This window comes from Hylobates moloch, unplaced genomic scaffold (assembly GCF_009828535.3).
Source record: "Hylobates moloch isolate HMO894 unplaced genomic scaffold, HMol_V3 SCAFFOLD_1, whole genome shotgun sequence".
NCBI lineage: Eukaryota > Metazoa > Chordata > Mammalia > Primates > Hylobatidae > Hylobates > Hylobates moloch.
Window position 1 is genome coordinate 231,014,608 of NW_026652276.1, and position 26,903 is coordinate 231,041,510.

At 37.3% G+C, this 26,903-nt stretch overlaps 1 protein-coding gene across 1 annotated transcript; it reads left to right on the forward strand.

The window, feature by feature from the left end:
• The first annotated feature begins 1,947 nt into the window (after nucleotides 1–1,947).
• GIMAP2 (GTPase, IMAP family member 2) lies at nucleotides 1,948–8,975 on the forward strand. Its single transcript, XM_032762160.2, has 3 exons — nucleotides 1,948–2,027; nucleotides 3,284–3,319; nucleotides 7,655–8,975. The coding sequence occupies exons 2-3, from the start codon at nucleotides 3,292–3,294 to the stop codon at nucleotides 8,638–8,640; spliced, it is 1,014 nt and encodes a 337-aa protein (XP_032618051.1). The 5' UTR covers nucleotides 1,948–2,027; nucleotides 3,284–3,291; the 3' UTR covers nucleotides 8,641–8,975.
• The last annotated feature ends 17,928 nt before the right edge of the window (nucleotides 8,976–26,903 follow it).

Here is a 26,903-nt window from a genome sequence, read left to right on the forward strand (position 1 = left end):
TGTTTCTTTCTCCCTCTAGTCCTGACAATTTTTGTTTTATGTATTTTGAAGCTTTGTTATTATATATATCATTTTTGTTTTTTATTAAAAAGTTTATTTTTTCCTTAAAAAACAGTCACAGAAAAGGAAAATTATAACTTTTCTCTAGACACTGCTGTTCCTGAGCATAATTATGGAACGACAAATCCATCTTTCTACCAAAGTAAGGTAAAGCCAACAAAGAAAATGGACAGTTAGAGAGATGAAATGAACATGGGTCGTGTAGGCGATCCACTGAATTCTTCATTCCTGTAGATGCCTTGCACTCCCACTTACATTATCCAATATTTTTTATTTATAAACCTAAATTATTGGGCTGGGCACGGTGGCTCATGCCTGTATTCCTAGCACTTTGGGAGGCCAAGGCGGGCGGATCACGAGGTTAGGAGATCAACATTATCCTTGCTAACATGGTGAAACCTGTCTCTACTAAAAAAAAATAATAATAATACAAAAAATTAGCCGGGCGTGGTGGCCAGCGCCTGTAATCCCAGCTACTCAGGAGGCTGAGGCAGGCGAATTGCTTGAACCCAGGAGGCGGAGGTTGCAGTGAGCCGAGATGGCGCCACTGCACTCCAGCCTGGGCGACAGAGTGAGACTCCATCTCAAAATAAAATAAAATAAAATAAAATAAGCCTAAAGTACTTTTTTGGTATTCAGAAAAGCATGTATTATAATTCTGGTGTTCTAAGTTGACAGTTTTTCTCATATATAGGTGCTTTACCAAATTTATTTATGATTTAGAAAATTGGTAAGCTTTCAGTTTGACACATATTACATTATATTTGTTTTACACATAAAACAATAAGAAATAGGCCCCAGTTAGTGTTTTTACATAGAATGTTTTATTTTTAGGACTAAATTATAGACTTACAGGTTATAGATTTCAAGCAGGAGTTGCCTGTGTTGTATTGTTTTTCAAGCACGCTTACGAGATTGTACAGCAAAGGATCTGGAAGAAAATGAAACAAAGCAACAGTCACGTGTTGTAAAGGTGGTAGTGTTCACCCAGGTTCCATAGGGTCCACTGCATTCCCCAGCCTCCCTCATAGGAGGGCCATGTGATTAGGAGCCTAGAGCTATGTGATTATTCTTGACCAATGAGTTTGAAAAGAAAGCAATGTGTGTCACTATTAATCTGGGGGTATTTAAAGGCAATACAAATTCCATGTCTTCCTTCCGCTGCTGTGGCAACTGCCCTATGTATAAGAAAAAGAATATTTGGACGATTTCAACTTTAATTATTTGAGTTATTCTTCTTGAATATAAACACTCCAGATTATTACTATAGACATTTCCTAGACAATTTCTCCCCACAGGGAGGTTCTCTGAAATTACAGAGCTGGACAGGGAAGAAAGGCCCAGAATCCTAGAAGCCATGAATGAGTTATGTAAAAATGTTTTGATGGTTAATGATCCTTACAATCAGACTCAGACACAAACGGCCCCTCTCAGGTTCCCCCTTCTGTGCCCTTCTTCCCCTGGACAGTGCCTATCAGAGGCTCCTCTTCTCTCCCAGTGGCATCTGTTTTAGAACAATCCCTGCTGCCGGTGTCAGTGAGGTTTAAGCCCTTCTCAGGGGGCCATTTGCATCTAGACAAACTTCTAACTGTTGGGACATATCCCAGCTGGGAAGGACTGAAATCCACCAACTTCCTTGGCATTCGTGCCTTTCTTTCCAGTCCAGATGAAATCATGAAAACACTCTTTTTTCACTTTTAAGAAGAAGAGACAGTTGGCCCACATGACAGCAAATAACTACTGATTAACTTTCCATTTAAACTGTTTATTTTGTATAATGGCATGAAAGAGAATTTCAAACACAGGCACGTGGTGGGCTTCATTAGCAGTCAGGAAGCTCAGTGAAGATTCAAGAGAGGAAGAAGACCGACTGGAGTCTCGGTTTTACTTTCTTTTTCTCTTGGAGCTGAGCTACAAGACAACAGGACTGAACAGGGAGCCAACTGTTTCTTTGAACAGTACATCAGGTAAGCCCAGATTTACGAAAAGTTCTGCAGTGTTGATTTCTAGGTCCCAAGCTATGCACAAACATTTTCATTTTTCTTAGAACAAATTTGTCCTGTTTTAAGAGAAGCAATTTAGAGTGACTGCCTTTTCCTTAAGTGAAGCCAGTTTACAGGAAACCGATGTAATTTACTTTACACATTACTGGCAAAGAAAGAATTTCCATAGTATAAAGCCAATAAAAAGTGCTAACTGGGAAGAATTTGGGCATTAACCTGTGGCTTTCAGTTTTCTGTGCTTGTTGGCTTGGTCTATGCCTGCCAGATTTAAGCAAGAGAAACTAGCTGATGAAAATGTACCGATACTTCTCACTCCATAGTAGTTCCTACATTGCAAGGGCTTCATAACCAGTGGCTGTTGGAGAATGAGAAAAATTCAAGCAATTGATGGATCAAGTGAAGTGTATTTTTGGCTTAAAGGACTGCACGGTTTCCCAGAGTCATAATCTTAATTCACTGAGTCAGCAAAGACTCAACATGAGGAAGGAGGTTTGGAGAGAGCAGAGGAGGGAAGGAGGCAAGGTGGGAAAAGAAAGAGAGGGAAAGGGAGGACTGAGCCTCAGGTGTAAGGGAAGGCACACCTACAAAGAAAGCTGACAGAAGGGAAGAGTGTGCAGGCAAAACAAAAACAGAAGGGAGCCGGGCTGACCTGTGAGAGGACGGGAGGAAGAAAACGAGAGAGAGCTGGGCGTGAGGCTTACGAACGAAACCCACTTCTCAGCTCCTCAGCAAGTGATTCCAGTTCTCTGTAAAGTAGGAAGTCATTCCTTTCCCACCCACCTTGTTCCTTACGAGTAGACAAATGAAACATGGTTGTTTAGAAATATAAGGATCTTGGCCTAGCGCGGTGGCTCACGCTTTTAATTGGGAGGCCGAGGCGGGTGGATCATTTGAGGTCAGGAGTTCGAGACCAGCCTGGCCAACATGGTGAAACCCTGTCTCTACTAAAACTACAAAAATTAGACGGGCGTGGTGGTGCACACACGTAATCCCAGCTACTCGGGAGGCTGAGGCAGGAGAATGGCTTGAACCTAGGATGTGGAGGTTGCAGTGAGCCGAGATCACACCACTGCACTCCAGCCTGGCTATGGGTGACAGAGTGAAACTGTGTCTCAAAAAAAAAAAAAAAAAAAGAAAGAAAGAAAGAGAAAGAAAAGAAATAGAAGAATTTTTCATGATTTAGAACTGAAAAATACGTTTCTTGTCTCTCCGTTTCTCAGGAACACCAATGGACCAAAATGAACACAGTCACTGGGGTAAGAAAGTGACTTCGCATGTGTGTGCGTGAGTTTGGCTCTTATGATGATGTTGGGGCAAAATAAACAAGGGTGAAGGATCTTATTCTAACTCCCACAACTACCACCACCAGCAGCTGAAAATTGTGACGTTTTGTTTTGGTTGTTTGTTTGGAGACGGTGTCTCTCTCTGTCACCCAGGCCGGAGTGCAGTGGCGCAATCTCGGCTCACTGCAACCTCCACCTCCCAGGTTCAAGTGATTCTCCTGCCTCAGCCTCCCGAGTAGCTGGGACTAAAGTCACACACCTCCCACGCCCAGCTAAATTTTCTTTGTATTTTTAGTAGAGACTGGGTTTCACCATGTTGGCCAGGCTGACCTCAAATTCCTGACCTCAAGTGATCTGCCCACCTAGGCTTCCCAAAGTGCTGGGATTACAGGCGTGAGCCACCGCACCTGGCCGCAATCTTGATTTATTGATGCCATCTCAGGCAGTTGCCTTTCTGATTAATAGAGACTAGAAGAATAGTCTATTAAAGTCACTATGACACATGTATCAGGTGTTGTACTGTTCGGTGCCATCTAACATCAAACTTACATTCAATTTGAGTTTCTCCTTCCTCTACCTCAGCCTCAGCCTGAACTCTGGGACCTTCCAAAAGTCCTCCTCTCCCTTCCAGCTCTGCCCCCTCAACCCTCATGCTAGTCCCTCCTTCCCCATCAGGCAGGAGGATGGGTGACTGGAGAAAGAAGGTGGAGTGCTTGAGTCCCATTGTCCTTGCAGTCATCTCCTGGCTGGTCCTCACCGCCATCCCATGCCCCATTACAGCAGACACTCCACTGTGCGAGAACACTGTGGAGTTCCCACAGGGCTAAGTTGCACACTTCCCACCAGAGGCTGTGCCCTCTCTGGCTGAATTCTCCAACTAGACCTCTGCTCCCACCCCCATGGCACCCCTGGCTTCCTCTTACTATTGCACTCCCCTTGCCATACAATGCAGGTCTTTGGACAGGGCCTCATCAAGGCAGCTGTGCCTAGTTATTTTCTGTAAGATCCCTTCTGTCTATGGGAAACTCCCTAAGCCATTGCTGCTTACTCCTTATCCTGGTCTCCTAGGTGGCTCTAGTCAGCCTTCAAAATTTAGAATTCTCCAGAAAGGAAATAGACACCAATTTCCACGTTTATACATGTCTCCAAACTTCAGGTTACATCTTACTCCTCTCAAAAATTTGCTCAAGAATTCTCTTCACTTTGCTGCACTTGGATAGGCTTATCAGTTTCTGTCATTCAGCAGACATCCATCTGGGAAATGACCTACCTATCGCTCAACTTTGGTGACATGCTTAATATTTATGAGTGGATGTTTTAGAGACCCTCTCACTTGGCTTTGGATGCAGAGAATTCTCTTCCCTATACCCTCCCCATGGGAGAGAATGACGTAGCACTCCCTAGGAGGCCAGCAACTCAGGACTCCCACCGCTTCTCTTCAATGACTCCCCTGATTTCTGTTTTCATAGGCGAGAGGAAGGTTAAAGGTGCAGTTTGGCCACCTCTAAGCAAGCTCCAGCGTGGTGTATCAGGAGCTGCTTGGCTGCTGTTTTCAGAATATAGAAATGTGTAATGTAATGCCTGCTTCCTATTAAGTAAAAGTGTCCATTGCATGTCTACTGTGAGGCCATAACTTCACTGGCCTACAGAAAATAAGATTAAATGTCCATAAATTTTGGCCAATTTGGCTGGAAGAGAAAATACTTAAATATATGCAACAAGTGTTGGCGTAGCAGCACGGCAAAGCACTAACACTTCAGGCATAGAAAATGGGCAGGTTCAAATGCCAGCTTTTTCATTTACAAAACTGGTTACTTTTAATGGGCTCTAAGTTCTTGGGCAAGTTGCAAATTTATGTGTAAAATAAGGTGAATAAAAAGAAACCATGGGTAAAAAGGTTGACAAACCCTTTCCCTTTCTGCCTGAGAATTTAATCTTTGGTTAAATGTTTTAGCTCAGGTTCTCTAATAATTTAATAATAGTAAAAAAAAAGTCTATAATATTATTAGGAACTTTGCTTACGATTGAAAACTTCTCTTGATGGGTGAATTATATCTATATTGGAAGAACTATAAATACATGCTAGGAAGCTATGTTTCGAACTTCCCTGAGCAGAGTGACTCTTGTAACTCTCATGTTCCTTGCAGGGAATCTGGAAGCTAAACCCCAGAGTTGCTACAAGAGACATTGGCTCCTGTGAGTCCAGGTGGCTTCTATAACTGCTCAAGATGCCATCTCCTTGTCCTGGGACCTCCCTAGGTGACAGTTTGCAGTGTTCCATGAATTGCTGCATAGACTTCCACTACGTGGAAGGCCCAACATTGTCCCTCTGGCAAGCGAAGGTTTCCATTCTTCTGAGTAGACTAGTGTCCCAGTGAGGCCCATGGCAGTCCTGTGAGCCCGAGAGGTCATTTGAACCAACTAAGAACAAGACCGCTGGTGGGCATTGCAGCACCTAACCCTAAATCATATCATTGCTAGGAGTAAATTAGGTAATGCAGGTAAACCACCTGGAACAGATCCTGGCATATTAAAAGTGCTCAATAAATGGTAGATTTCACTAACTATTTAGGTGACTCTGTCCAAGTTACTTAACCCCTGCATGCAAGTTACTTCCTCTATAAGGAGGTTGCTATAAACAATCCTAGCCTAATTTTCACTAAGTGCTTAAGTGCACCAGCAGTCTTTTAAGTTCTTTACATATATTAGCTTATTTAATCCTTAGAACACCACCACATGGAGTAAACCATCATCTTCTCCAGATGCAGAGAAATTAATCAGTTGTCCAAGATCATATGACTAGCAATGGAAAGACAATTAAAACTAAGCAATCCAGCTCCAGATTCTTTTTTTCTTCACCACTGCATGCTGCCTCTCAGAAAGCTCATTTTCTTTGTACACTCTAAGTTCTTTCTAAGCTCTGATATTCTGTAGTCAATGTAGACTTTCTTTCTCCAACTTTCTCTCTGCAACATGAGAGTAAGGAACAGCTAAACCCCAAAAGGCAATGGGCTTAGCAGGAGAGTCTTAGTTTGTTTGGATATTCCCTCCAGAAAGATTCTTCTGTTATCATGGTATTCCATTTCATTCATATAGGTCAAATATTCCTCCCTTACAGTAAAGGAATCAAGGGGTTAACCCTCAAGAGCCAGAGTCACCCTTGCCTTGCAAGTTAAATCGCTCCTGTCTCCACTACAAAGCTGCATCTTGATTCTTCCATGAACCCGCCCTAGACAAGTCATTCCTTTCACTGCCATGTGGACCAGCAGAAATGGCACCATGGCTCCTATGCCTTCCCCTTTTATGTGTCTGAAACACATTTTTTCCCTAAAGCCTCAAGCTCCTTCATATCTCTGTCGCCATTCACTCCTCTCCCCAGAACCTTACCCACATTGAAGGGAAATGGGGAAGGAGAGAGGGAAGTTTACCATAGTCTGTGACAATTTTATACAAAAATTATGCCATCCTTTCTAAGCAAAATTATGATATCCTTTATATCAGTTGTTTCTTCACTAATAAAAATAATTTTACTCTGCTCATTCTAATATTTTGCTGGTCCAGCCATTTCCCTGGTAGTCATGACCCCTCTCTGCCCTGCGAAGGTCAAAGTAGCAACCTCTGGCATTGAAACAGAGCCAGGTCACTTGGCCCACATTGAGATGGAACCCATGGCCTTGCCTACACATCTCTGATCTCCAGAAAACTTTTCTTCTAGAGATCCAGGACTGAGTGATTCAGGCAACCATTACATGATGAGAAATGTTTTTAAATCCATCTCATCCCCAAGTATGTTTTCCTAGGCTCCAACATGGCAATACCCAGCAGTCCTAGAGAAATCAAGTTAGCTTTCATTTCATACATGAAATAGATGTGAGAATATCTTTTTACATAACGGGGAATACCTCTTTGTCATTAAAAATATTCCACTACTGGCCGGGCCTGGTGGCTCATGCCAGTAATCCCAGCACTTTGGGAGGCCGAGGTGGGCGGATCACGACATCAGGAGATCGAGACCATGGTGAAACCCTGTCTCTACTAAAACTACAAAAAAAAAAAAAATTAGCCGGGCACGGTGGCGGGCATCTGTAGTCTCAGCTACTGGGAGGCTGAGGCAGGAGAATGGCGTGAACCCAGGAGGTGGAGCTTGCAGTGAGCCGAGATGACGCCATTGCACTCCAGCCTGGGCGACAGAGCTAGACTCCATCTCAAAAAAGAAAAAGAAAAAGAAAAAGAAATGAAAAGAAAAGAAAAAAATATTCCACTGTCATGATCAATGTAGTGATAACACAGTAAATTTGCTCCTCACAGGACCACATGCAAAGGGCCAATGTGCCAGCAGATCTGAGGTGAGAATCATCCTGGTGGGCAAAACAGGAACTGGCAAAAGTGCTGCAGGGAACAGCATCCTCAGGAAGCAAGCATTTGAATCGAAGCTGGGTTCCCAGACCTTGACTAAGACTTGCAGCAAAAGTCAGGGAAGCTGGGGAAATAGAGAGATTGTCATTATTGACACACCAGATATGTTTTCTTGGAAGGACCACTGTGAAGCTCTGTACAAAGAGGTGCAGAGGTGCTACTTGCTGTCTGCACCAGGACCCCATGTGCTGCTCTTGGTGACTCAGCTGGGCCGCTATACCTCACAGGACCAGGAGGCTGCACAGAGGGTGAAGGAGATCTTTGGAGAGGATGCCATGGGACACACAATTGTCCTCTTTACCCACAAGGAAGACCTCAATGGTGGCTCCCTGATGGATTACATGCACGACTCAGATAACAAAGCCCTAAGCAAGCTGGTGGCAGCATGTGGTGGGCGAATCTGTGCCTTTAATAACCGTACTGAAGGGAGCAATCAGGATGACCAAGTGAAGGAACTAATGGACTGTATTGAGGATCTGTTGAAGGAGAAAAATGGTGATCACTATGCCAATGGGCTGTACAGCCTAATACAGAGGTCTAAATGTGGACCTGTGGGATCAGAGGAAACATTAAAGGAATTCAAAGAGAGCCTTATAAAGTACATGGAAACTCAAAGAAGTTACACAGCCTTGGCTGAAGCAAATTGCCTAAAAAGAGCCTTAATCAAAACACAACTGTGTGTTTTATTTTGTATTCAGTTGTTTCTCAGATTGCTAATTCTGTTGCTTTGCATACTGCACAGCATGTGCAATTTGTTCTGTTGCTTACTCTTTAGTACGTGCAATTTATTCTGCAGCTTACTGTTTATTATACCCAAAAAGTTAATGATATTTTTGAGAACAGTTATTAGACTAGAACGCAGGACTCCTAGGTTATAGTTACAGATCCCAGTTATTTACTCACTATCATTTAGTGGGCGAATCACAGTGTACCTGTAAAATGTGGTACCTGAAGTCATATTTGAGATTCTATGAAATGTCTAAATCTTAACATCACTCCAATTATTAATGAACAAAATCATACAATAAGTTACTGTTTGCATTGAAATATAATATCAAAGCCTTTTGAAATCTGTAAACATAAAATTCCTCTCATTTTCAAATATCTAAAGCCAGTTTTATGTTCCTAAAATTTCATTTTCTTCTTTCTAGTACTACTATTTCTATTGAATATAATGAAAATGGCAATAAAATAATATTACATAAACAGTAAAGTTCCTTTGATCATATGTTGTTAATTCTCTTCTATAGTTTTCTCCTTAGAAAATGGTAAGTGGACACATGACTCATTTCAGCCAGATTTTAGCCCTGACATCCTTCACATTTTTCACTGAAACATAGGTAAAGACAAGTGTCAGAAAAGATAGTAAATTGGACTGGATATTCTGAAGCATCATCATGCTAGATGCAAATAGAGGCTACATTTATTAAAAGAAACAGAATTTTTATAATTGATGAGTTCACCAGAAAAATAAAGAAAATTCCAAAGGTGGAGCAAACAATGTTTTTTTTTAAATGAGGAGCACGAACTGGAGTTGAGGCCCATGAGGAATACACGAACAAGGAAGGCAGAGTTGACTAACAGACAAATGCCAGTACCAATCCTAAGATGAAGAAATCAATCTTGGGCTGTCAGTAAAATTGGAGAGCTGATTTGGAGCATTCTGTATTAATTTAGGACCTTCTAGGAGACTAAAGTTATCCAAAATTAGTTGAATTCTTGACATCCAGTAGAAGCAAACACAAATCTCTAGAGGAAAACATCTCCAGTTTACTTGAGTATTCAGATGGAATTAATTCAGTAAAGTGAACCCAAATCATGTCCCTATGAACAAGATCAAAAAGATTAAAAAACCCAACAGAAGTAGACACAGAAACTTTAATATCACAGTACTAGTTACAGTGTACTAAGTAGCTATGAAATATTTCTTAAAATATCATACACACACAGCCCAAATTAAAAAGGAACAAAAAACTACCAAAGATGATGAGCTGTTTTTGAAAAAACTCATGAAATTTTAATAAATCAAATTATAATTGATTTTTTAAAAGTTAATAATGAATACTCCTATTAATGACGGAGAAGTATATTGATTACATAAACTCCTCCATGGGTGGCAGTTATAAAAACTTTTAAAAATTTTAAATCAATGTAAAGATACTGGAAAACACCTAAAAGTGGACAGATGAAAAAAGACAGTTTCTCTCAAACATTGCAGGGATTTGTATTCAAATTTGGAGCAACAAAAGATGCAGACTATCACTGCTTCTATTTAGCATTTTACCACAGGTCTTATCTATCTAATAACTTCAGAAAAAACAAATAAAAATAAAAGGTATAAGTACTGATGAGAAAGAAAAATAGTACTTTTAGATAGATAATTAAAGGTAATAAAAGTAGAGCAATGAATCTCGATATAATATCAACTTTTTAAAAGCTACAACACTTCCATATCCTGACAACAGACAGAAAAACTGAATTTAAAAAACAGAGTTCAGACTTCCTTGTCAGATCAAAATAGCATAACAAGGACCAGATACCCCCTTCCTGTCCCAAGTGAAACAATAAAAAAATGGACAAATGATATAAAATGACAGTGTTGAAGACACTGAACATCAGGTAACAAATAGGAGTAATCACTGAGAATTGGAAAACAAGACAAGAGTTTCAATTTTCCTAGCCTACAGTCTTGAGAGAGTTTTCAGGTCACAACCCAGAGAGGGTATAACAGACAGACCCTATGTTGACTTCAAACGATTCCTGGCCCCTGGTGTTCACACCTTTGTAGAACTCCTCCCCTCGATTGTGGGTGGGATCTGAAACCTACTTCTAACCAATAGAACACGGCATAGGTGACAGAATGTTACGCCAGTGATTTATATAGCTGCACAAAGACTTGCTTTTCCTCTCCTCCTGGCCTTCAAGGAGCAAATTTCCATTTTGTGAATTGCCTATGAACAGGGCTAACATGGCAGAGAACTGCAGGTGGCCTCTAGCCAACATCCAGGAAAAAGTCAAAATCCTTGGTCACAGCCACAAAGAAACAAATTCTGTCAACATCCTGAGGGGTCAGATCTTTCCCTAGTTAAGCCTCTGATTAGACTTAAGCTAGCATTACAGGCTGGTGAAACCCTAAAGCAGAGAACATACAGTTAAGCTATGTCTACACTCCTTGCCCACACTAATCTTGAGATAATAAATCTATGCTGTTTTAAGTTGCTAAGTTCATGGTAATTTGTTATGCAGCATTAAAAAACTAACATTTATGGAAACCAAGTGGAGCCTGTCAGACTCCCTGATTTGAGAAGATAGAGTTGGGATTCTGGAGATACAAACGTGGCTAAGAGTTCACGTAACAGAGTCTGAGAGAGGAGACAGCTATATGGAGAGAAATCCAGACACCTGCAGAGAGTCCCCCTTGAGTCTTCAATTGAATACTGATCACCACATGCATGTGGTGAAACCCTCTGAGGTGACAAAAAGAACCAGTCAACAAGATTAGAGGAAACAGTGTCCTGCACTCACCACGGACCATAAAAACTAAAAAAGCCTGTGATTTGTGGGGCATTGGGTAGATTTCACAGAAGAGCCTTGCCTCACTGGGGGGAAATAATTGTTTCTAAACTGAAAACTTATCAAGTATGCCTACCAAATATTAAAAGCAAGACCTGAAGAATCAAACTGTTTCCAAGTAACTTAAATGCATCCCAGAAGAAACCTCAAGAATATTTACAGGAGTATGAAAATATTCAGCACATAAGAAAGTCAAAACCAGATGTCTGGCATCCAATTAAAAATTACCAAACACGAATATTAGCAAGAAAATATGACCAATGGTGAAGAGATAAATCAATGAATAAATACCAGCCCAGACTGACAAAAGTGTTAGAATTATCAGCCAAAGACATTAACACAGTTATTACAACTGTGTGCTATATGTTAAAACAGTTAAGTTGTAAGATGGAAGACGTTAAAAAGATCCAAATTTAACCTCTAGAGATAAAAACTACCATAAAAGATATAAGAAGTACATTGAATAGGGTTAGCAAAACATTAGGCTGAAAAAGAAAAGATTAGTGAACTTAACGATCATCTAAATAGATGCAGAAAAGGCTTTCGATAAAATTCAAAAATCCCTTCATGTTAAAAACTCTCAATAAACTAGGTACTGAAGAAACATACCTTCAAAATAATAAGAGCTATCTATGACAAACCCACAGCCAACATTATACTGAATGGACAAAACCTGAAAGTATTCCCCTTGAAAACTGACACAAGACAAGGATGTCCTCTCTCACCACTTCCATTCAACATAGTATTGAAAGTCCTGGCCAGAGCAATCAGACAAGAGAGAGAAATAAAAGAGAGTAACAAAAGAGAGTTTGTTTCTCTCTTCCAAATGGGAAAAGAGAAATTTACACTATCCTTGTTTGCAGACAGCATGAGCCTATATCTAAAAAATCCCATAGTCTCAGCCCAAAAGCTCTTTCAGCTGATAAAGAACTTCAGCAAAGCCTCAGTATACAAAATCAATGTACAAAAGTCACTAGCATTCCTATATACCAACAACAGTCAAGCCGAAAGCTAAATCAGGAATGCAATCCCATTCACAACTGCCTCAAAAAGAATAAATATTTAGGAACACAGCTAACAAGGGAGGCGAAAGATCTCTATAATGAGAACTACAAAACACTGCTTAAAGAAATAGAGATGACACAAACAAATGAAAAAACATACTATGCTCATGAATAAGAAGAATCAATATCGTTAAAATGACCATACTGCCCAATGCAATTTATAAATTCAATCCTATTCCTATCAAACTATCAATGACATTCTTCACAGAACTAGAAAAAAAACTATCTTAAAATTCATATGGAATCAAAACAGCCTTAATAGCCAAGGTGATCCTAAGCAAAAAGAACAAAGCTGGAGGCATCATGCTACCTAACTTCAAACTATACTACAGAGCTACAGTAAGCAAAATAGCATGGCACTGGTACAAAAACAGACACATAGCCAATGGAACAGAATAGAGAGGCCAAAAATAAGGCCACACACCTACAACCATCTGCCAAAAATAAACAACAGGGAAAGGACTCCCTATTCAATAAATGGTACTGGGATAACTGGCTAACCAGGCTAGCCATATGCAGAAGATTGAAGCTGAACCCCTTCCTTATACCGTATACAAAAATCAACTCAAGATGAATTAAAGACTTAAATGTAAAACCCAAAAACTATAAAAACCCTAGAAAACAGCCTAGACAATATTATTCTGGACATACGAACTGGCAAAAATTTCATGATGAAGATGCCAAAGGCAATTGCAACAAAAGCAAAAACTGACAAATAGAATCCAATTAAAGAGCTTCTGCACAGCAAAAGAAACTATCAACAGAGTAAACAGACAACCTACAGAATGGGAGAAAATTTTTACACATTATGCACCTGACAAAGGTTTAATATCCAGCATCTGTAAGAAACTTAAGCAAATTTATAAGAAAAAAGAGACATCCCCATTAAACAGTGGGCAAAGGACATGAATAGCCACTTTTCAAAACAAGACATACATGTGGCCAGCAAGCATATTTTAAAAAAGCTTGGTATCACTGATCATTAGAGAAATACAAAATAAAACTACAATGAGATACTATCGCACACCAGTCCAAATGGCTATTACTAAAAAGTCAAAAAATAACAAATGCTGGCAAGGCTGCAGAGAAAAGGGAACACTGATACACTATTGGTGAGAGTGTAAATTAGTTCAACCATTGTGGAAAGCAGTGTGGCGATTCCTCAAAGAGCTAAAAACAGAACTACCATTCAACCCAGCAATCCCATTACTGGGTAAATACTCAAAGGAATATAAATTATTCTATCATAAAGACACACATGCATATGTATGTTCATTGCAGCACTATTCACAATAGCAAAAACATGGAATCAACCTAAATGCCCATCAATGCTAGACTGGATAAAGAAAATGTGGTATGTATACACTATGGAATACTACACAGCCATAAAAAAGAATGAGATCATGTCCTTTGCAAGAATATGAATGGAACCGGAGGCCATTATCCTTAGCAAACTAATGCAGGAACAGAAAACCAAATAGTGCATGTTCTCATGTGGGAGCTAAATGATGAGAACGTATGGACACAAAGAGGAGAACAACAGACACTGGGGCCTATTTGAGGGTGCAGGATGGAAGGAGGAAAAGGAACACAAAAAACAACTATTGGGTACTAGGCTAAGTATCTGAGTGACAAAACAATCTGTACAACAAACCCTTGTGACACAAGTTTACCTATATAACAAACCTGCATATTTACCCCTGAACCTAAAAATTTAGAAAAGAGAGAAGATTAATGAACTTGAAGGCACAGCAATAGAAATGTCCCAACATAGAAAACACAAAAGAAAAAAGAATAATAGTCACTTTCAAAGAACAGAGCTTCAATGAGCTCTGGGACAACCTCAAGTAGAATGTATAAGTAACTGGATTCACCAAAAATAAAAGGGGGTCAGGACAGAAAAAATATTGGAATCAATAATGGCCAAAAATTTTCCAAATTTTATGGAAACTGTAAGCACAAAACCCAAGAAGTTCAATGAACCCCAAGCAAATCAAACATCCACACGAAGAAACATTATAATCAGGTTGATCAAAATGAATGATAAAAGGACAATTCTTAAAGCAGCCAGAGGAAAAAAACATATGTTATGTCCAGAGAAACAAAGGTAAGGATAACAACAGATTTTTCTGAAGAATTAATGTGACAGAGAAGACAGTGAAACAACATTTACAAAGTACAATCATGTGTTGCTCAACAATGGGAGATATTCTGAGAAGTGCACCATTAAGCTACTTCATCATTGTGTGAACATCGTAGAGTGTACTTTCTTACACAAACCTAAATGGTACAGCCTACTACACACCTAGGCTATATGACATGGCCTATTGCTCCTAGACTACAAACCTGTAGAGCATGCTACTGTAGTGAATACTGTAGGCAACTGTAACACACTGGTAAGTATTTGTGTATCTAAACATATCTAAACACAGAAAAAAAAAATGCAGTAAAAATAGGGTGTTATACTCTTATGGGACCAACATCGCATATGTGGTCTGTTGTTGACCAAAACATCATTATGTGACACATGACTGTATTAGAAGAAAAACTGTCAAATTAGAATTATTTTTCAAAATTACCTTTCAAAAATGAAGGCAAAATAAAAGCTTTTCCAGACATTCAGTAGCTCAGTTTGTTGCCAGCAGACCTGAACTACAAAAAAAAAAAAAAAAAAAAGTTAAAAAAGGAGAATGATATCAGAGAAAAATACTGATCTATTCAAAGGAATTAAGATCATCAAAATGGTAACCACATGAGTAAATATATAGGGTATTTTTCTTATTAATTAAATACCTTTAAAATATAATTGACTGCTTAAACAAAAATAATAACAATATAGATTGAGGTTTGCAATATATGCAAAAGTAAAACGTGTGAGAACAATAGGATAAAAAATCAGGAGAGGAAAAATGAAAAGATACTATTATAAAATGTTAATGCTCTATGTAAAGTGATATGATATCACTTCAAGGTGAACTGAGGTAAGTGAAAACTCTATACTATAAACTCTAAGTCAACCAATAAAATAACAAAACAAAGAGTTATAGATAATAAGCCAACAGAGAGAGGAAAAATGGAATTTTTTAAAAGTTCAATTAATATAAATGAAGGCAGTAAAAAGGAAAACAAAGAACAAATGAGACAAATTTTAAAAATAGTAAGATGATAGATTTAAATCTAAAGAAGTCAATAATCTAAATATTAGAGTACATGGTCTGAATATCCTCAGTTAAAAGACAGCGATTGTCAGAGTGGATTTAAAAAGCAAAGCTTATCTATATTTTGCCTACATGAATCTTGCACTAAATATAAAGACAGCTGGCTTAAGCAGAAAAGGATGAAAAAAGATATTCTATAATGACACTAATCAAAAGATACTTGGAATGACAATATTAATTTCAGACAAAGTAGACTTCAAAGGAAAAAATATTATCAGGAATGAAGAAGGACATTCTACAATGATAAAGCCATCAATTCATCAAGAGGACATAACAATCTAAAACTTTTATGTATGTAATAACAGAATTCCAAAACACGTGAAGCAAAAAGTGACAGAATTGCAATAATAAAAAGAAAAACTTACAAATATGGCCAGAGATTTTAATGACCCTCTCAATAATTAATAGTATAGAAGATAGGTATGGAAAAATAATAATAACAGTACAAGTAGAAAAAAAAAATCAGTAAAGATAGAGAAGATTTGAACACCATTGTATTAGTTTCCTATGGCTGCTGCAAGAAATTCCTACAAGCTTCGTGTCTTAATACAATCCATTTATTCTCTCACAGTTCTGGAAATCAAAAGTCCAAAATCAGTTTCATGGGGCTGAAATCAAGGTGATGGTAGTGCCCTACTTCTCCAAAATCTCTAAGGGAAATATTTTTTTGCCTTTTGCAGCTTTTAGAGCTGCTCATGGCCCCTCCCTTCATCTTCAAAGCCAGCAGCACAGCATCTTGCTTCAGTCCTCACATTGCCCTCTTTTTCTGTGGCTTCCCTCTGCTTTTCTCTTAAAATTTATATTTAGAGTCCATCTGGACAATCAAAAATAATCTCTTTATCTCAAGATCCTTAACTCAATTACATCTGCAATGTCCCTTTTTGGCATATAAGGTAACATCCACAGGTATGTCCTGGGCAATAAGACATGGATATCTTTGGGGGCATTATTCAGTGTGCCAACATTATCAACCAATTGGACCTACTTGACATTTATAGAACATTCCACTTAATAACAGCAGAATACACATTTTCAAGTCCAATACGCTTAGTTTCCTGTTGCTGCTGTTACCATAAATTTATTAGCTTAAAATAACAAAAAATTATTATCTTACAGTTTTGGAACTTAGAGGTTCAAAATGAGTCTCAAGTTGTTGGTGAGGATGAGTTCCTTTCTGGAGGCTGTACTGGAGAATCAATTTCCTTGCCTTTTGCAGCTTCTAGAGATCACCTGCATTCCTTGGCTTATGGCCCACTTCCATCTTCAAAGCCAGTGACAATGGATTGAGTCCTTCTCACATCAAATCACTATGAACTTCTTTTCCACATCTCTCTCCACTTTTAAGGGCCATTGTGATTACACTGGGGGTACCCAGACAATCCAAAATAATCTATTTTAAATGCAGCTAATTAGCAACCTTTTCCCCCCAAATTACTCCAGCAGTAGAATCAAGCCTCCAGCTTGTGATTTTGGCCAGCCTGATTTGTGTGGTTTATTCCTACACAAGACTGGAGAGGTAGCTGTTTTATCTGATGCACAGAAACCAACACAGAATCAAGGAAAATGAAGAAACAGGAAAATACGTTTCAAACAACCACAACAACAAAACAAAAAACAAAACAAAACAAAAAAAGATAAAACTCAAGAAGTCAATTTAATAAAATAGTGACAAGTTATTTACCCAGCAGGGAATTCAAAATAATGGTCTTAAAAATATTCACTGAGGTCAGGAGAGAAAGGCATGAACAAAGTGAGACTTTCAACACACAGAGAGAAAATATTTGAACGTACCAAACAGAAGTGATACAGCCAAAGAATACAATGCCTGAGCTGAAAAATTCAACAGAGAAGTTCAGCAGCAGACTAAACCAAGCAGAAGAAAGCATCAGTGAACTTGAAGACAGGCCATTGGAAATCATCCAATCAGAGGAGCAAAAAGAAATAAGAATGAAAGAGTGAAGATACCTTAAGTGACTTATGGGACACCATAAAGCCGACCAATGTATACATTATTAGAGACCCAAAAGAAGAGAAAAAAGAAAGTGAAAGAAAGTATTAAGCTGGTGCAAGAGTAATTGCAGTTTTTGCAATACATCTGCAAAAAAACGCAATTACTCTTGCACCAACCTAATATATTCCAAGAGATAATAGCTAAAAACATCCCAAGCCTGGGGGAGTAAATAGAAATCCGGATCCAGGAAGTCCAAAGGATACCAAATAAGGTGAATCCAAAAAGACCCAGTATAATTAAATTGTCAGAAGTTAAAGACAGAGAATTTTGAAATCAGAAAGAGAAAAGCAACCTACTACATACAAGGGAATCTTCATAAGACTATTAGTAGATTTTTCAGCAGTAACCTTGCAGGCCAGAAGTGCATGGAATGATATATTCAGAGTGCTGGGAGTGGGGAACTGCCAATCAAGAATACTGTATCAAGCAAATCTAACCTTAAAAAATGAAAAAGAGATTAAGACTTTCTCAGAAAAACAAAAGCTCAGGGAGTTTATTACTGCTAGACCTACCTTACAAGAAATGCTAAAGAGAGCTCTTCAAGTTTAATTAAAAGAGTACTAAACAGCAACACACGTGCATAAGAAGGAATGAAGCTCACTGGTAAAGGTAAATATAGACAAAAATAGAATATTGTATTACTATAATGGAGGTGGTAAATCACTTTTAATTCTACTATAAAAGCTAAAAGACAAAAATATTAAAAATGTCTATAACTAAATGACATTAATAGACACATAATACAAATAGATGTACATTGTTACATCAACAGAATATAATGTGGAGGGAAGAGGGATCAAAGCAGTTATTGTATGCAAATGAAGTTATTATCAGCTCAAAATAGACTGTTACAACTATAAGACATTTTATGTAAGCTCTTTGGTAGCCACAAAGAAAATACCTGTAGAAGTTACACAAAAGAAAAACATAAAGAAATCAAAACCAATTAATTAAAAATGAAACAGAGCAAGAGATAAAAATAGGGACAAAAGGGCTGTAAGACAAAGAGAAAACAGTTAATCAAATGGTAATAATAAATTCCTCCTTATCAATAATTATTTTAAACATAAATGGACTAAACTTCCCAATAAAATGATACAGAGTCATTAAATGGATAAAAAATAAAGATCAAACTATCTGCTGTCAACAACAAACTCACTTTGGATTTAAGGACACACAGAGGCTGAAAGGAAAGGGATGAGAAAGGATATTTCATATAAACAGTAACCAAAGGAGAGCAGGAATGGCTCTGCTTATATAAGATAATGCAGATTTTTGGTAAAAAAAAAAAAACAAAACTGTTTTTAGATACAAAAAAGATCGTTACATAATGGTAAAAGAGTCAATTTAACAGAAACATATAACAATACTAAATATAAATGTGTCCAACATCGGAGCATCTAAGTATATAAAGCAAATATTGACAGATTGGAAAGGAGAGGTTGACAGCAATACCATAATAGTAGAAGACTTCAATATCCTACTTTCAATAGTGAATAGGACATCCAGACATAAAATCAACAAAGAGACAATGGAACTAAACTACGCTATAGGCCAAATGGACCTAATAGACTTACACAGAACTTTTTATCCAACAGCAGAAGAATATATATTCTTCTCATTCATACATGGAACATTCTCCAGAATAGATCACATTTCAGGTCACAAAGCAAATCTTAACAAATTTAAGAAGATTGAAATCATTCCAGATACACTATCCAACCACAATAGAATGAAGCTAGAAATCAATAACAGCAAGAAAAATGGGAAATTTCACAAATACATGAAAACTAACACACTCTTGAATAATCACTGGGTGAAAGAAGAAATCAAAGAAATTTTAAAACTATCTTGAGAAAAGTAAAATGAAAATATAATTTATCAAAAGTTACAGGATACAGCAAAAGGAGTTCCAAGAAGGAAATTTATAGCAACGTGGATGCATCTGAAGACCATTATCTTAAGGAAACTAACACAGGAACAGAAAACAAAATACCATATGTTCTCACTTATAATGGGAGCTAACCATTGAATACACATGGACACAAAAATCGGAACAATAGACACTGGGGATTACTTGAGTGGGGAGGGTGGGAAGCGGGAGAGGTTGGAAGGCTACCTATTGGGTACTGCGCTCACTACCTTGATGATGAGATCATTCATATACCAAGCCTCAGTGACACACACTGTACTCATGTAACAAACCTGTACATATACCCCCTTAACCCAAAATAAAACTAGAAAAAAAAGAAGAGCAATCTCAAATAAGCAACCTAACTTTACACATCAAATTACTATAAAGACAACAAATAGATATGGATAGCACTGAATCTATAAATTACTTTGGGCAGTATGGCCATTTTCACACTAAGCAAAAAGAACAAAACTGGAGGCATCATGCTACCTGACTTCAAACTATACTACAAGGCTACAGTAACCAAAACAGCATGGTACTTGTACCAAAACAGATAAATAGACCAGTGGAACAGAACAGAGTCCTCAGAAATAACACCACACATCTACAACTATCTGATCTTTGACAACCCTGACAAAAACAAGAAATGGGGAAAGGATTCCCTATTTAATAAATGGTGATGGGAAAACTGACTAGCCATATGCAGAAAACTGAAATTGGACCACTTCCTTACACCTTATACAAAAATTAACTCAAAATGGATTAAAGACTTAAACCTAAAACCTAAAACCATAAAAACCCTAGAAGAAAACCTGGGCAGTATCATTCAGGACATAGGCATGGGCAAAGACTTCATGACTAAAACACCAAAAGCAATGGCAACAAAAGCTAAAATTGACAAATGGGATCTAATTAAACTAAACAGTGTCTGCACAGCAAAAGAAGCTATTATCAGAGTGAACAGACAACCCACAGAAGGGAGAAAAATTTTGCAATCTATCCATCTGACAAAGGGCTAATATCCAGAATCTACAAAGAACTTAAATAAATTTACAAGAAAAAAACAAACAACCCCATCAAAAAGTGGGCAAAGGATGTGAACAGACACTTTTCAAAAAAAGACATTTATGCAGCCAACAAACATATGGAAAAAAGCTCATCATCACTGGTCATTAGAGAAATGCAAATCAAAACCACAATGAGATACCATCTCACGCCAGTTAGAATGGCAAACATTAAAAAGTCAGGAAACAACAGATGCTGGAGAGGATGTGGAGAAATAGGAACACTTTTACACTGTTAGTGGAAGTGTAAAGTAGTTCAATCATTGTGGCAGTGTGGAGATTTCTCAAGGATCTAGAAACAGAAATACCATTTGACCCAGCAATCTCATTACTGGGTATATACCCAAAGGATTATAAATTATTCTGCTATAAAGACACATGCACATATATGTTTTTTGCAGCACTATTCACAATAGCAAAGACTTGGAACCAACCCAAATGCCCATCAATGATAGACTGGATAAAGAAATGGTGGCCCATATACACGATGGAATACTATGCAGCCATAAAAAAGGATGAGTTCATGTCCTTTGTAGGGACGTGGATGAAGCCGGAAACCATAATTCTCAGCAAACTAACACAAGAACAGAAAAGCAAACACCACACGCTCTCACTCATAAGTGGGAGCTGAACAATGAGAACACATGGACATAGGGAGGAGAAATCACACACCAGGGCCTTTTGGGGGGTGGGAAGCTAGGGGAGGGATAGCATTAGGAGAAATACCTAATGTAGATGACAGGTTGATGGGTGCAGCAAACCACCATGGCACGTGTATACCTATGTAACAAACCTGCACGTTCTGCACATGTATCCCAGAACTTAGAGCATAATAAAAAAAATTTTTTTAAGAAAAAAAAGAACAAATAAAACCCAAAGGTAGCAGAAAGAAGAAAATAATAAAGATCAGAATGGAAATAAATCAAAGAGAAAGTAGACAAACTATAGGAAAAACAACCCAAAATTGAGAGTTGGTTTTTCAAAAAATAAATAAAGTCAACAAACCTCTAGTTAGACTGAAAAAAAGAGAAGACATATAAATAATATCAGAAACGAAACAGAAGACATTACAACGGATGCCTCAGAAATTAAAAGAATCATAAAGGACTATTTGAAAAATTATATGTCAACAAACTGGATAACCTAGAAGTGTATAAATTCCTAGAAATATACAACCTACAAAGATTGAATCAAGAAGAAATAGAAATCCTAAACAGATCAATAACAAATAAGATTGAAGCAGTAATAAAAATCCTCCCAGCAAAGAAAAATCCAGGACCAGACAACTTCAAGGCTAAATTTTACTACACATTCCAAAAATAATTAATACCAATGATTTTTAAGCTCTTCCAAAAACAGAATTAGAGATTAGACTTCCAAACTCATTTTATGAGACCAGCAGAATCCTGATGCCAAAGCCATGCAAAATTACAAGAAAAGAAAACTACAGGCTAATATCTCTGGTGAACACAGACGCAAAAATTCTCAATAAAATATTAGTAAACCAAATTCAACAACACATCAAAAAGATTATACACCATTACCAAGTGGGATTTATCCCTGGAATGCAAGGTTTGTTTAACATATGCAAATCAATGTGTTACACCACATTAACAAAATGAAAGATGAAGACCACATGATCACCTCAATAGACACAGAAAAAAGAACATTTGACAAAGTTAAACATCCTTTTGTGATAAAAACTCTCAACAAAATAGTCATAGAATAAAATTTCCCCTGACACAATAAAGGCCACTTATTTAAAGCTCACAGCTAACATTATAATCAATGGGGAAAAACTGAAAGCTTTTCCTCTAAGATCAGGTATAAGTCAAGGTTGCCCACTCTCACCACTTCTATTCAACCTAGCACAGGAAGTACTAACAAGAGCAATCATACAAGAAAAAGAAATAAAAGGCAATCCAGTCAGAAAGGAAAAAGTACAATGATCACTGTTTGCAGATGACATGATCTTATGTGTGGAAAACTCTATAAACGTGCCACAGAAAAAACCTGTGAGAAATGACAAGTGAATTCAGTAAAGTGGCAGGATACAAAATCAACCCATAAAAATCAGTTGCATTTCTTTAGCATGATAACAATCTATCCAGAATGGAAATAGTGAAATAATCCCATTTTGATAGCATCAAAAAGAATAAACAATGAATAAATTTAACCAAGGAGGTGATAGATCTGTACACTGAAAACTGTAAAACATTGACAAAAGTAACTGAAGAATATATAAATAAATGTAAAGATAGCCATGTATATGGTTTGGAAGAATTAACATTTCTAAAATGTCCATACTAACCAAAGTAATATATAGATTCAATATAATCCATATCAAAATTCCAATGGCCTTTTCCAGACATAAAACAATTGGATGTATCTATAATCCTTTGTATGTATGTAACTACAAAAGACTGAATAGCCAAAGCAGTCTTTAGGAAGAAGAGCAAAGTTGGAGGTATCACATTATATTACAAGACTATAGTAATCAAAACAGTATGATACTAACATAAAACAGATACATACACCAATAGAACAGAATAGAGAGCCCAAAAAGAAATCCACTCATGTATTATCAACTAAATTTTTACCTGGGTGCCGAGAAGACACAATGGGAAAAGAATAGTCTCTTCAACAAATAATGTTGGGAAAGCTGGATGTCCACATGCAGAAGAATGAAATTAGGCCCTTATCCTACATGATACATAAAAATCAAGCCATAATGGATTAAAAACTTTAACATAAGGCCTGAAACCATAAAACTCTTACAAAAAAAAACACAGAGAAAAAGCTGCTTGATATTGGCCTTAGCAATGATTTTTTGAATATGACACCAAAAGGTTAGGCAACAAAAGCAAAACTAAACAAATGGGACTATATCAAACTAAAAAGAACTTTTGCACAGCAAAGGAATCAATCAACAAAACAAAAAGGCAACCTGAAGATTGGGAGAAAACATTTGCAAACCATGTATCTGATAAGGCATCAATATCCAAAGTACATAAGGAACTCACACAATTCAATAACAAGAAAACAAATAATCTGATTTTTTAAATGGACAAATGACCTGAATAGATACTTTTCCAAAGAAGGCATATAAGAGGCCAACAGGTATATAAAAAGGTACCCAATATCACTAACCATCAGGAAAGTGCAAATCAAAACCATAATGAGATACCACCTCACTCCTGTTAAGACGTCCACTGTCAAAAAGACAATAGATAACAAGTGTTGGGGAGGGTGTGGAGAAAAAGGAAGGTTTGTACACTGTTGATGGGAACGCAAATTGGTACGGCGATTATGGAAAACAGAATGAAAGTTCCTCAAAAGAATTAAAAATAGAACTAACATATGGTTCAGAAATTCCTCTTCTGAGTATATATCCAAAGGAAAACTAACCATGTTAATTGCAACATTATTCACAATAGCCAAGATTTGGAAACAACCTAAATGTATGTCAATGGACAAGCTGATAACCATGTCTTTATCTGCACATCCACTCATGTCCTCTTAGGATATTATTCAGACTTCAAAAAGGGAGGTTCTGCCATTTGCAACAACACGGATGAAACTGGAAGACATATGCTAAATGAAATAACCCAGATATCCAGAGAGAAAAATAGTGCATGATGTCACGTATATGTGGAATCTAAAAAAGTTGAATACATGGAAGCAGAGAGTAGAACAGTGATTACCCAAGGGCAGTTATTGTAGTTAATAATAACGTATTGTATCCTGGAAATTTGCTAAGAGAGTAGATCTCAGGTGCTCCTACCATAAAAAAAAGGTAACTGTGAAGAGAGATACATTTGTTAACTTGTAATCATTTCCCTATGTATATGTATATCAAAGCATCATGTTGTACATCTTAAATATATACTATTTTTATTTTTAAAAAATGGAAAAACAATAGAGAAAATCAATGAAACAAAAATGGATTATTTGAGATTAATAAAACTGATTAACCTCTGGCCAGACTAATCAGGAGAAAAGAGAAAACACAAATTGCGAATATCAGAAATGAGACAGAGGACATCACTACAAGCTCTACACGCGTTAAAATGTGACAGAATATTATCAACAACTTTATGCCAATAAATTTGACTGTGTAGATGAAATGTGTAACTTCCTTGAAAGAAATAAATTTCCAAAGTTCAATCAAAAAGAAATAACTCGAATAGTCCTATATCTATTAAAGACACTTGATTTATAGTTAAAAACCTTCCTACAAAAAAAAACTCCACACAGATAGCTTCACTGCTAAATTCTATGAAATGTTTTAGGAAGAAATACCAACTCTATAAAAACTGCTGTAGAAAATTGAAAAGGAAGGAAAACCTCCCAACTGCTCACCTGAGGTCAGCATAGGCCTCGTCTGCTAGACAATGTGAAGAAGTGGTTTTCACTAACGAACTACCAACATGTAGCATGCTTTAAATGATAATGAATGAACCACTAGGGAATAAATAGTGACAAATGACATAAAAAGACCTGAGTGTTCATCTTTTCTCTGCCACTAAATCTAAGGGCCAACTGGCACAGGCCGTTCAACTATCAACCATAACGTAATCATCTCTAATATTAATCTGTTAAATTATATGAGTGATATTCAAATATTAGGAGAGTATAGAGGAGAAATGTATACTCATTTCAAAGGTTCCATGGTTTGATAATGTCTATTCAACCTTATGATTTTCTGTTTCAAAGATACCCACCACTTTTGTTTTGCAGTTCAAAAGAAAACAGTAAGACCTAATTCTTTTAATGCCCTGATGAAAATTCACAGAAGATACAGCCTCCTTTGAAAAGCAAAGCACAGTCCCTGAGAGTGTAAAACTTTGCATATCAGAGGCATGAATTTATTTTTTTAAAAAATAGGTTTGTGAAAAACCGACCAGATGTTTCCCTAAGCAGTTTTCAATTCTCCCACTCTTTTTCCTAATGGTCCCCAGCACCTCGGCCTCTTGCCTCTTCTCAGATGTCCTGTCCCTACAGAGGTCAGAAGAGAGGTTGAGGTAGCTGAGGCTGTGGGTTTCCTGAAGAGACCACAGGACTTATGACCCAGGGTGGCTTCCTATTGGATGGCTCCTGAAACATTTCCAACGCTTCTGCATGGAAAACCTTCATGGGACATCTTCCTTCTGTGGCTGGTTTAATTTTAGTTCTCACCATGCCAGCTGATTCAACATCTGCTGTCTTCCTCCAGACCAAATGGGAAATGGAGTGAGTCCAGGGGAGACTCTACACCTTTCTAACAACACAAAATAGTTGGGGCCCAGATACATTTGTAATTTTTCAACACAAGGTTATTAAGCCTTGTATTAAGCCTATCAAGGTTATGATGCCTCTGCTGAGTTGGAAAGTTCCCCTCCTCCTCTATTCTATAAGAGCTGTGTAAAACTGGTGTAATTTCTCCCTAAGTATTGGACCAAATTCATCAGTAAAGCTATCTGAATCTAGAGTTTTCTTTGTGAGAAAACCTTTAATTACACATTCAATTTTTAAACTAAATATATAAAGCTGTTCTTATTTTTTATTTCCTCTCGTGCTTATTTTGGTAAGTTATCCTTGTAAAGGAATTTGTTGATCATATTAAAATTATTGAATTTCTTTGGGCAAACTCATAAAATCTTATTATTATCCCTTAAATACATATAGGAACTATAGTAATTTTCCTCTTTGAAGTCTGGTATTAAAAATTCAGACTGAATCTCCTTTCTTCTTGATCAACCTAACCAGAGGTTTATCTATTATTTTAAATTTTATAAAAATCTGGCTTTGTTTTTCTCTATTGTATTTTCTGTGTTCTATTTTATTATGTTCTTTAAAGTGTCTCTTGCAGAGCAGAAGTTTTTTATTTCATTGAAGTCCCACTTACCAATTTTTTTCTTTCACGAATTGGGCTTTTAGTATTGTGTATAAAACGTTATCTCTAAACTCAAGGTCACCTAGATTGTCCCCAGTGTTATCTTCTAGGAATTCTATAGTTCTGCACATTTTACATTTACATCTATGATCTATTTTGAGTTAGTAAATGTACAGTTGTTCCAGAGTCATTTGTTAAAAAGACCATCCTTTCTCCATTGAATTACTTTTGTTCCTTTGTCAGAAATCAGTTACATTTAATGCAAGTAGAGCTATGGTTGGATTTCAGTCTACCATCTTGCTCCTGCTTTCTGTTTACCCCATCTTTTCTTTGCTCCTTCTTATCTCATTCTTTTCTATTAATTGGTTTTTAAAACTTATTCCATTTTGTCACCTCTTTGGGCTTTCATTGTTTCAGTGGT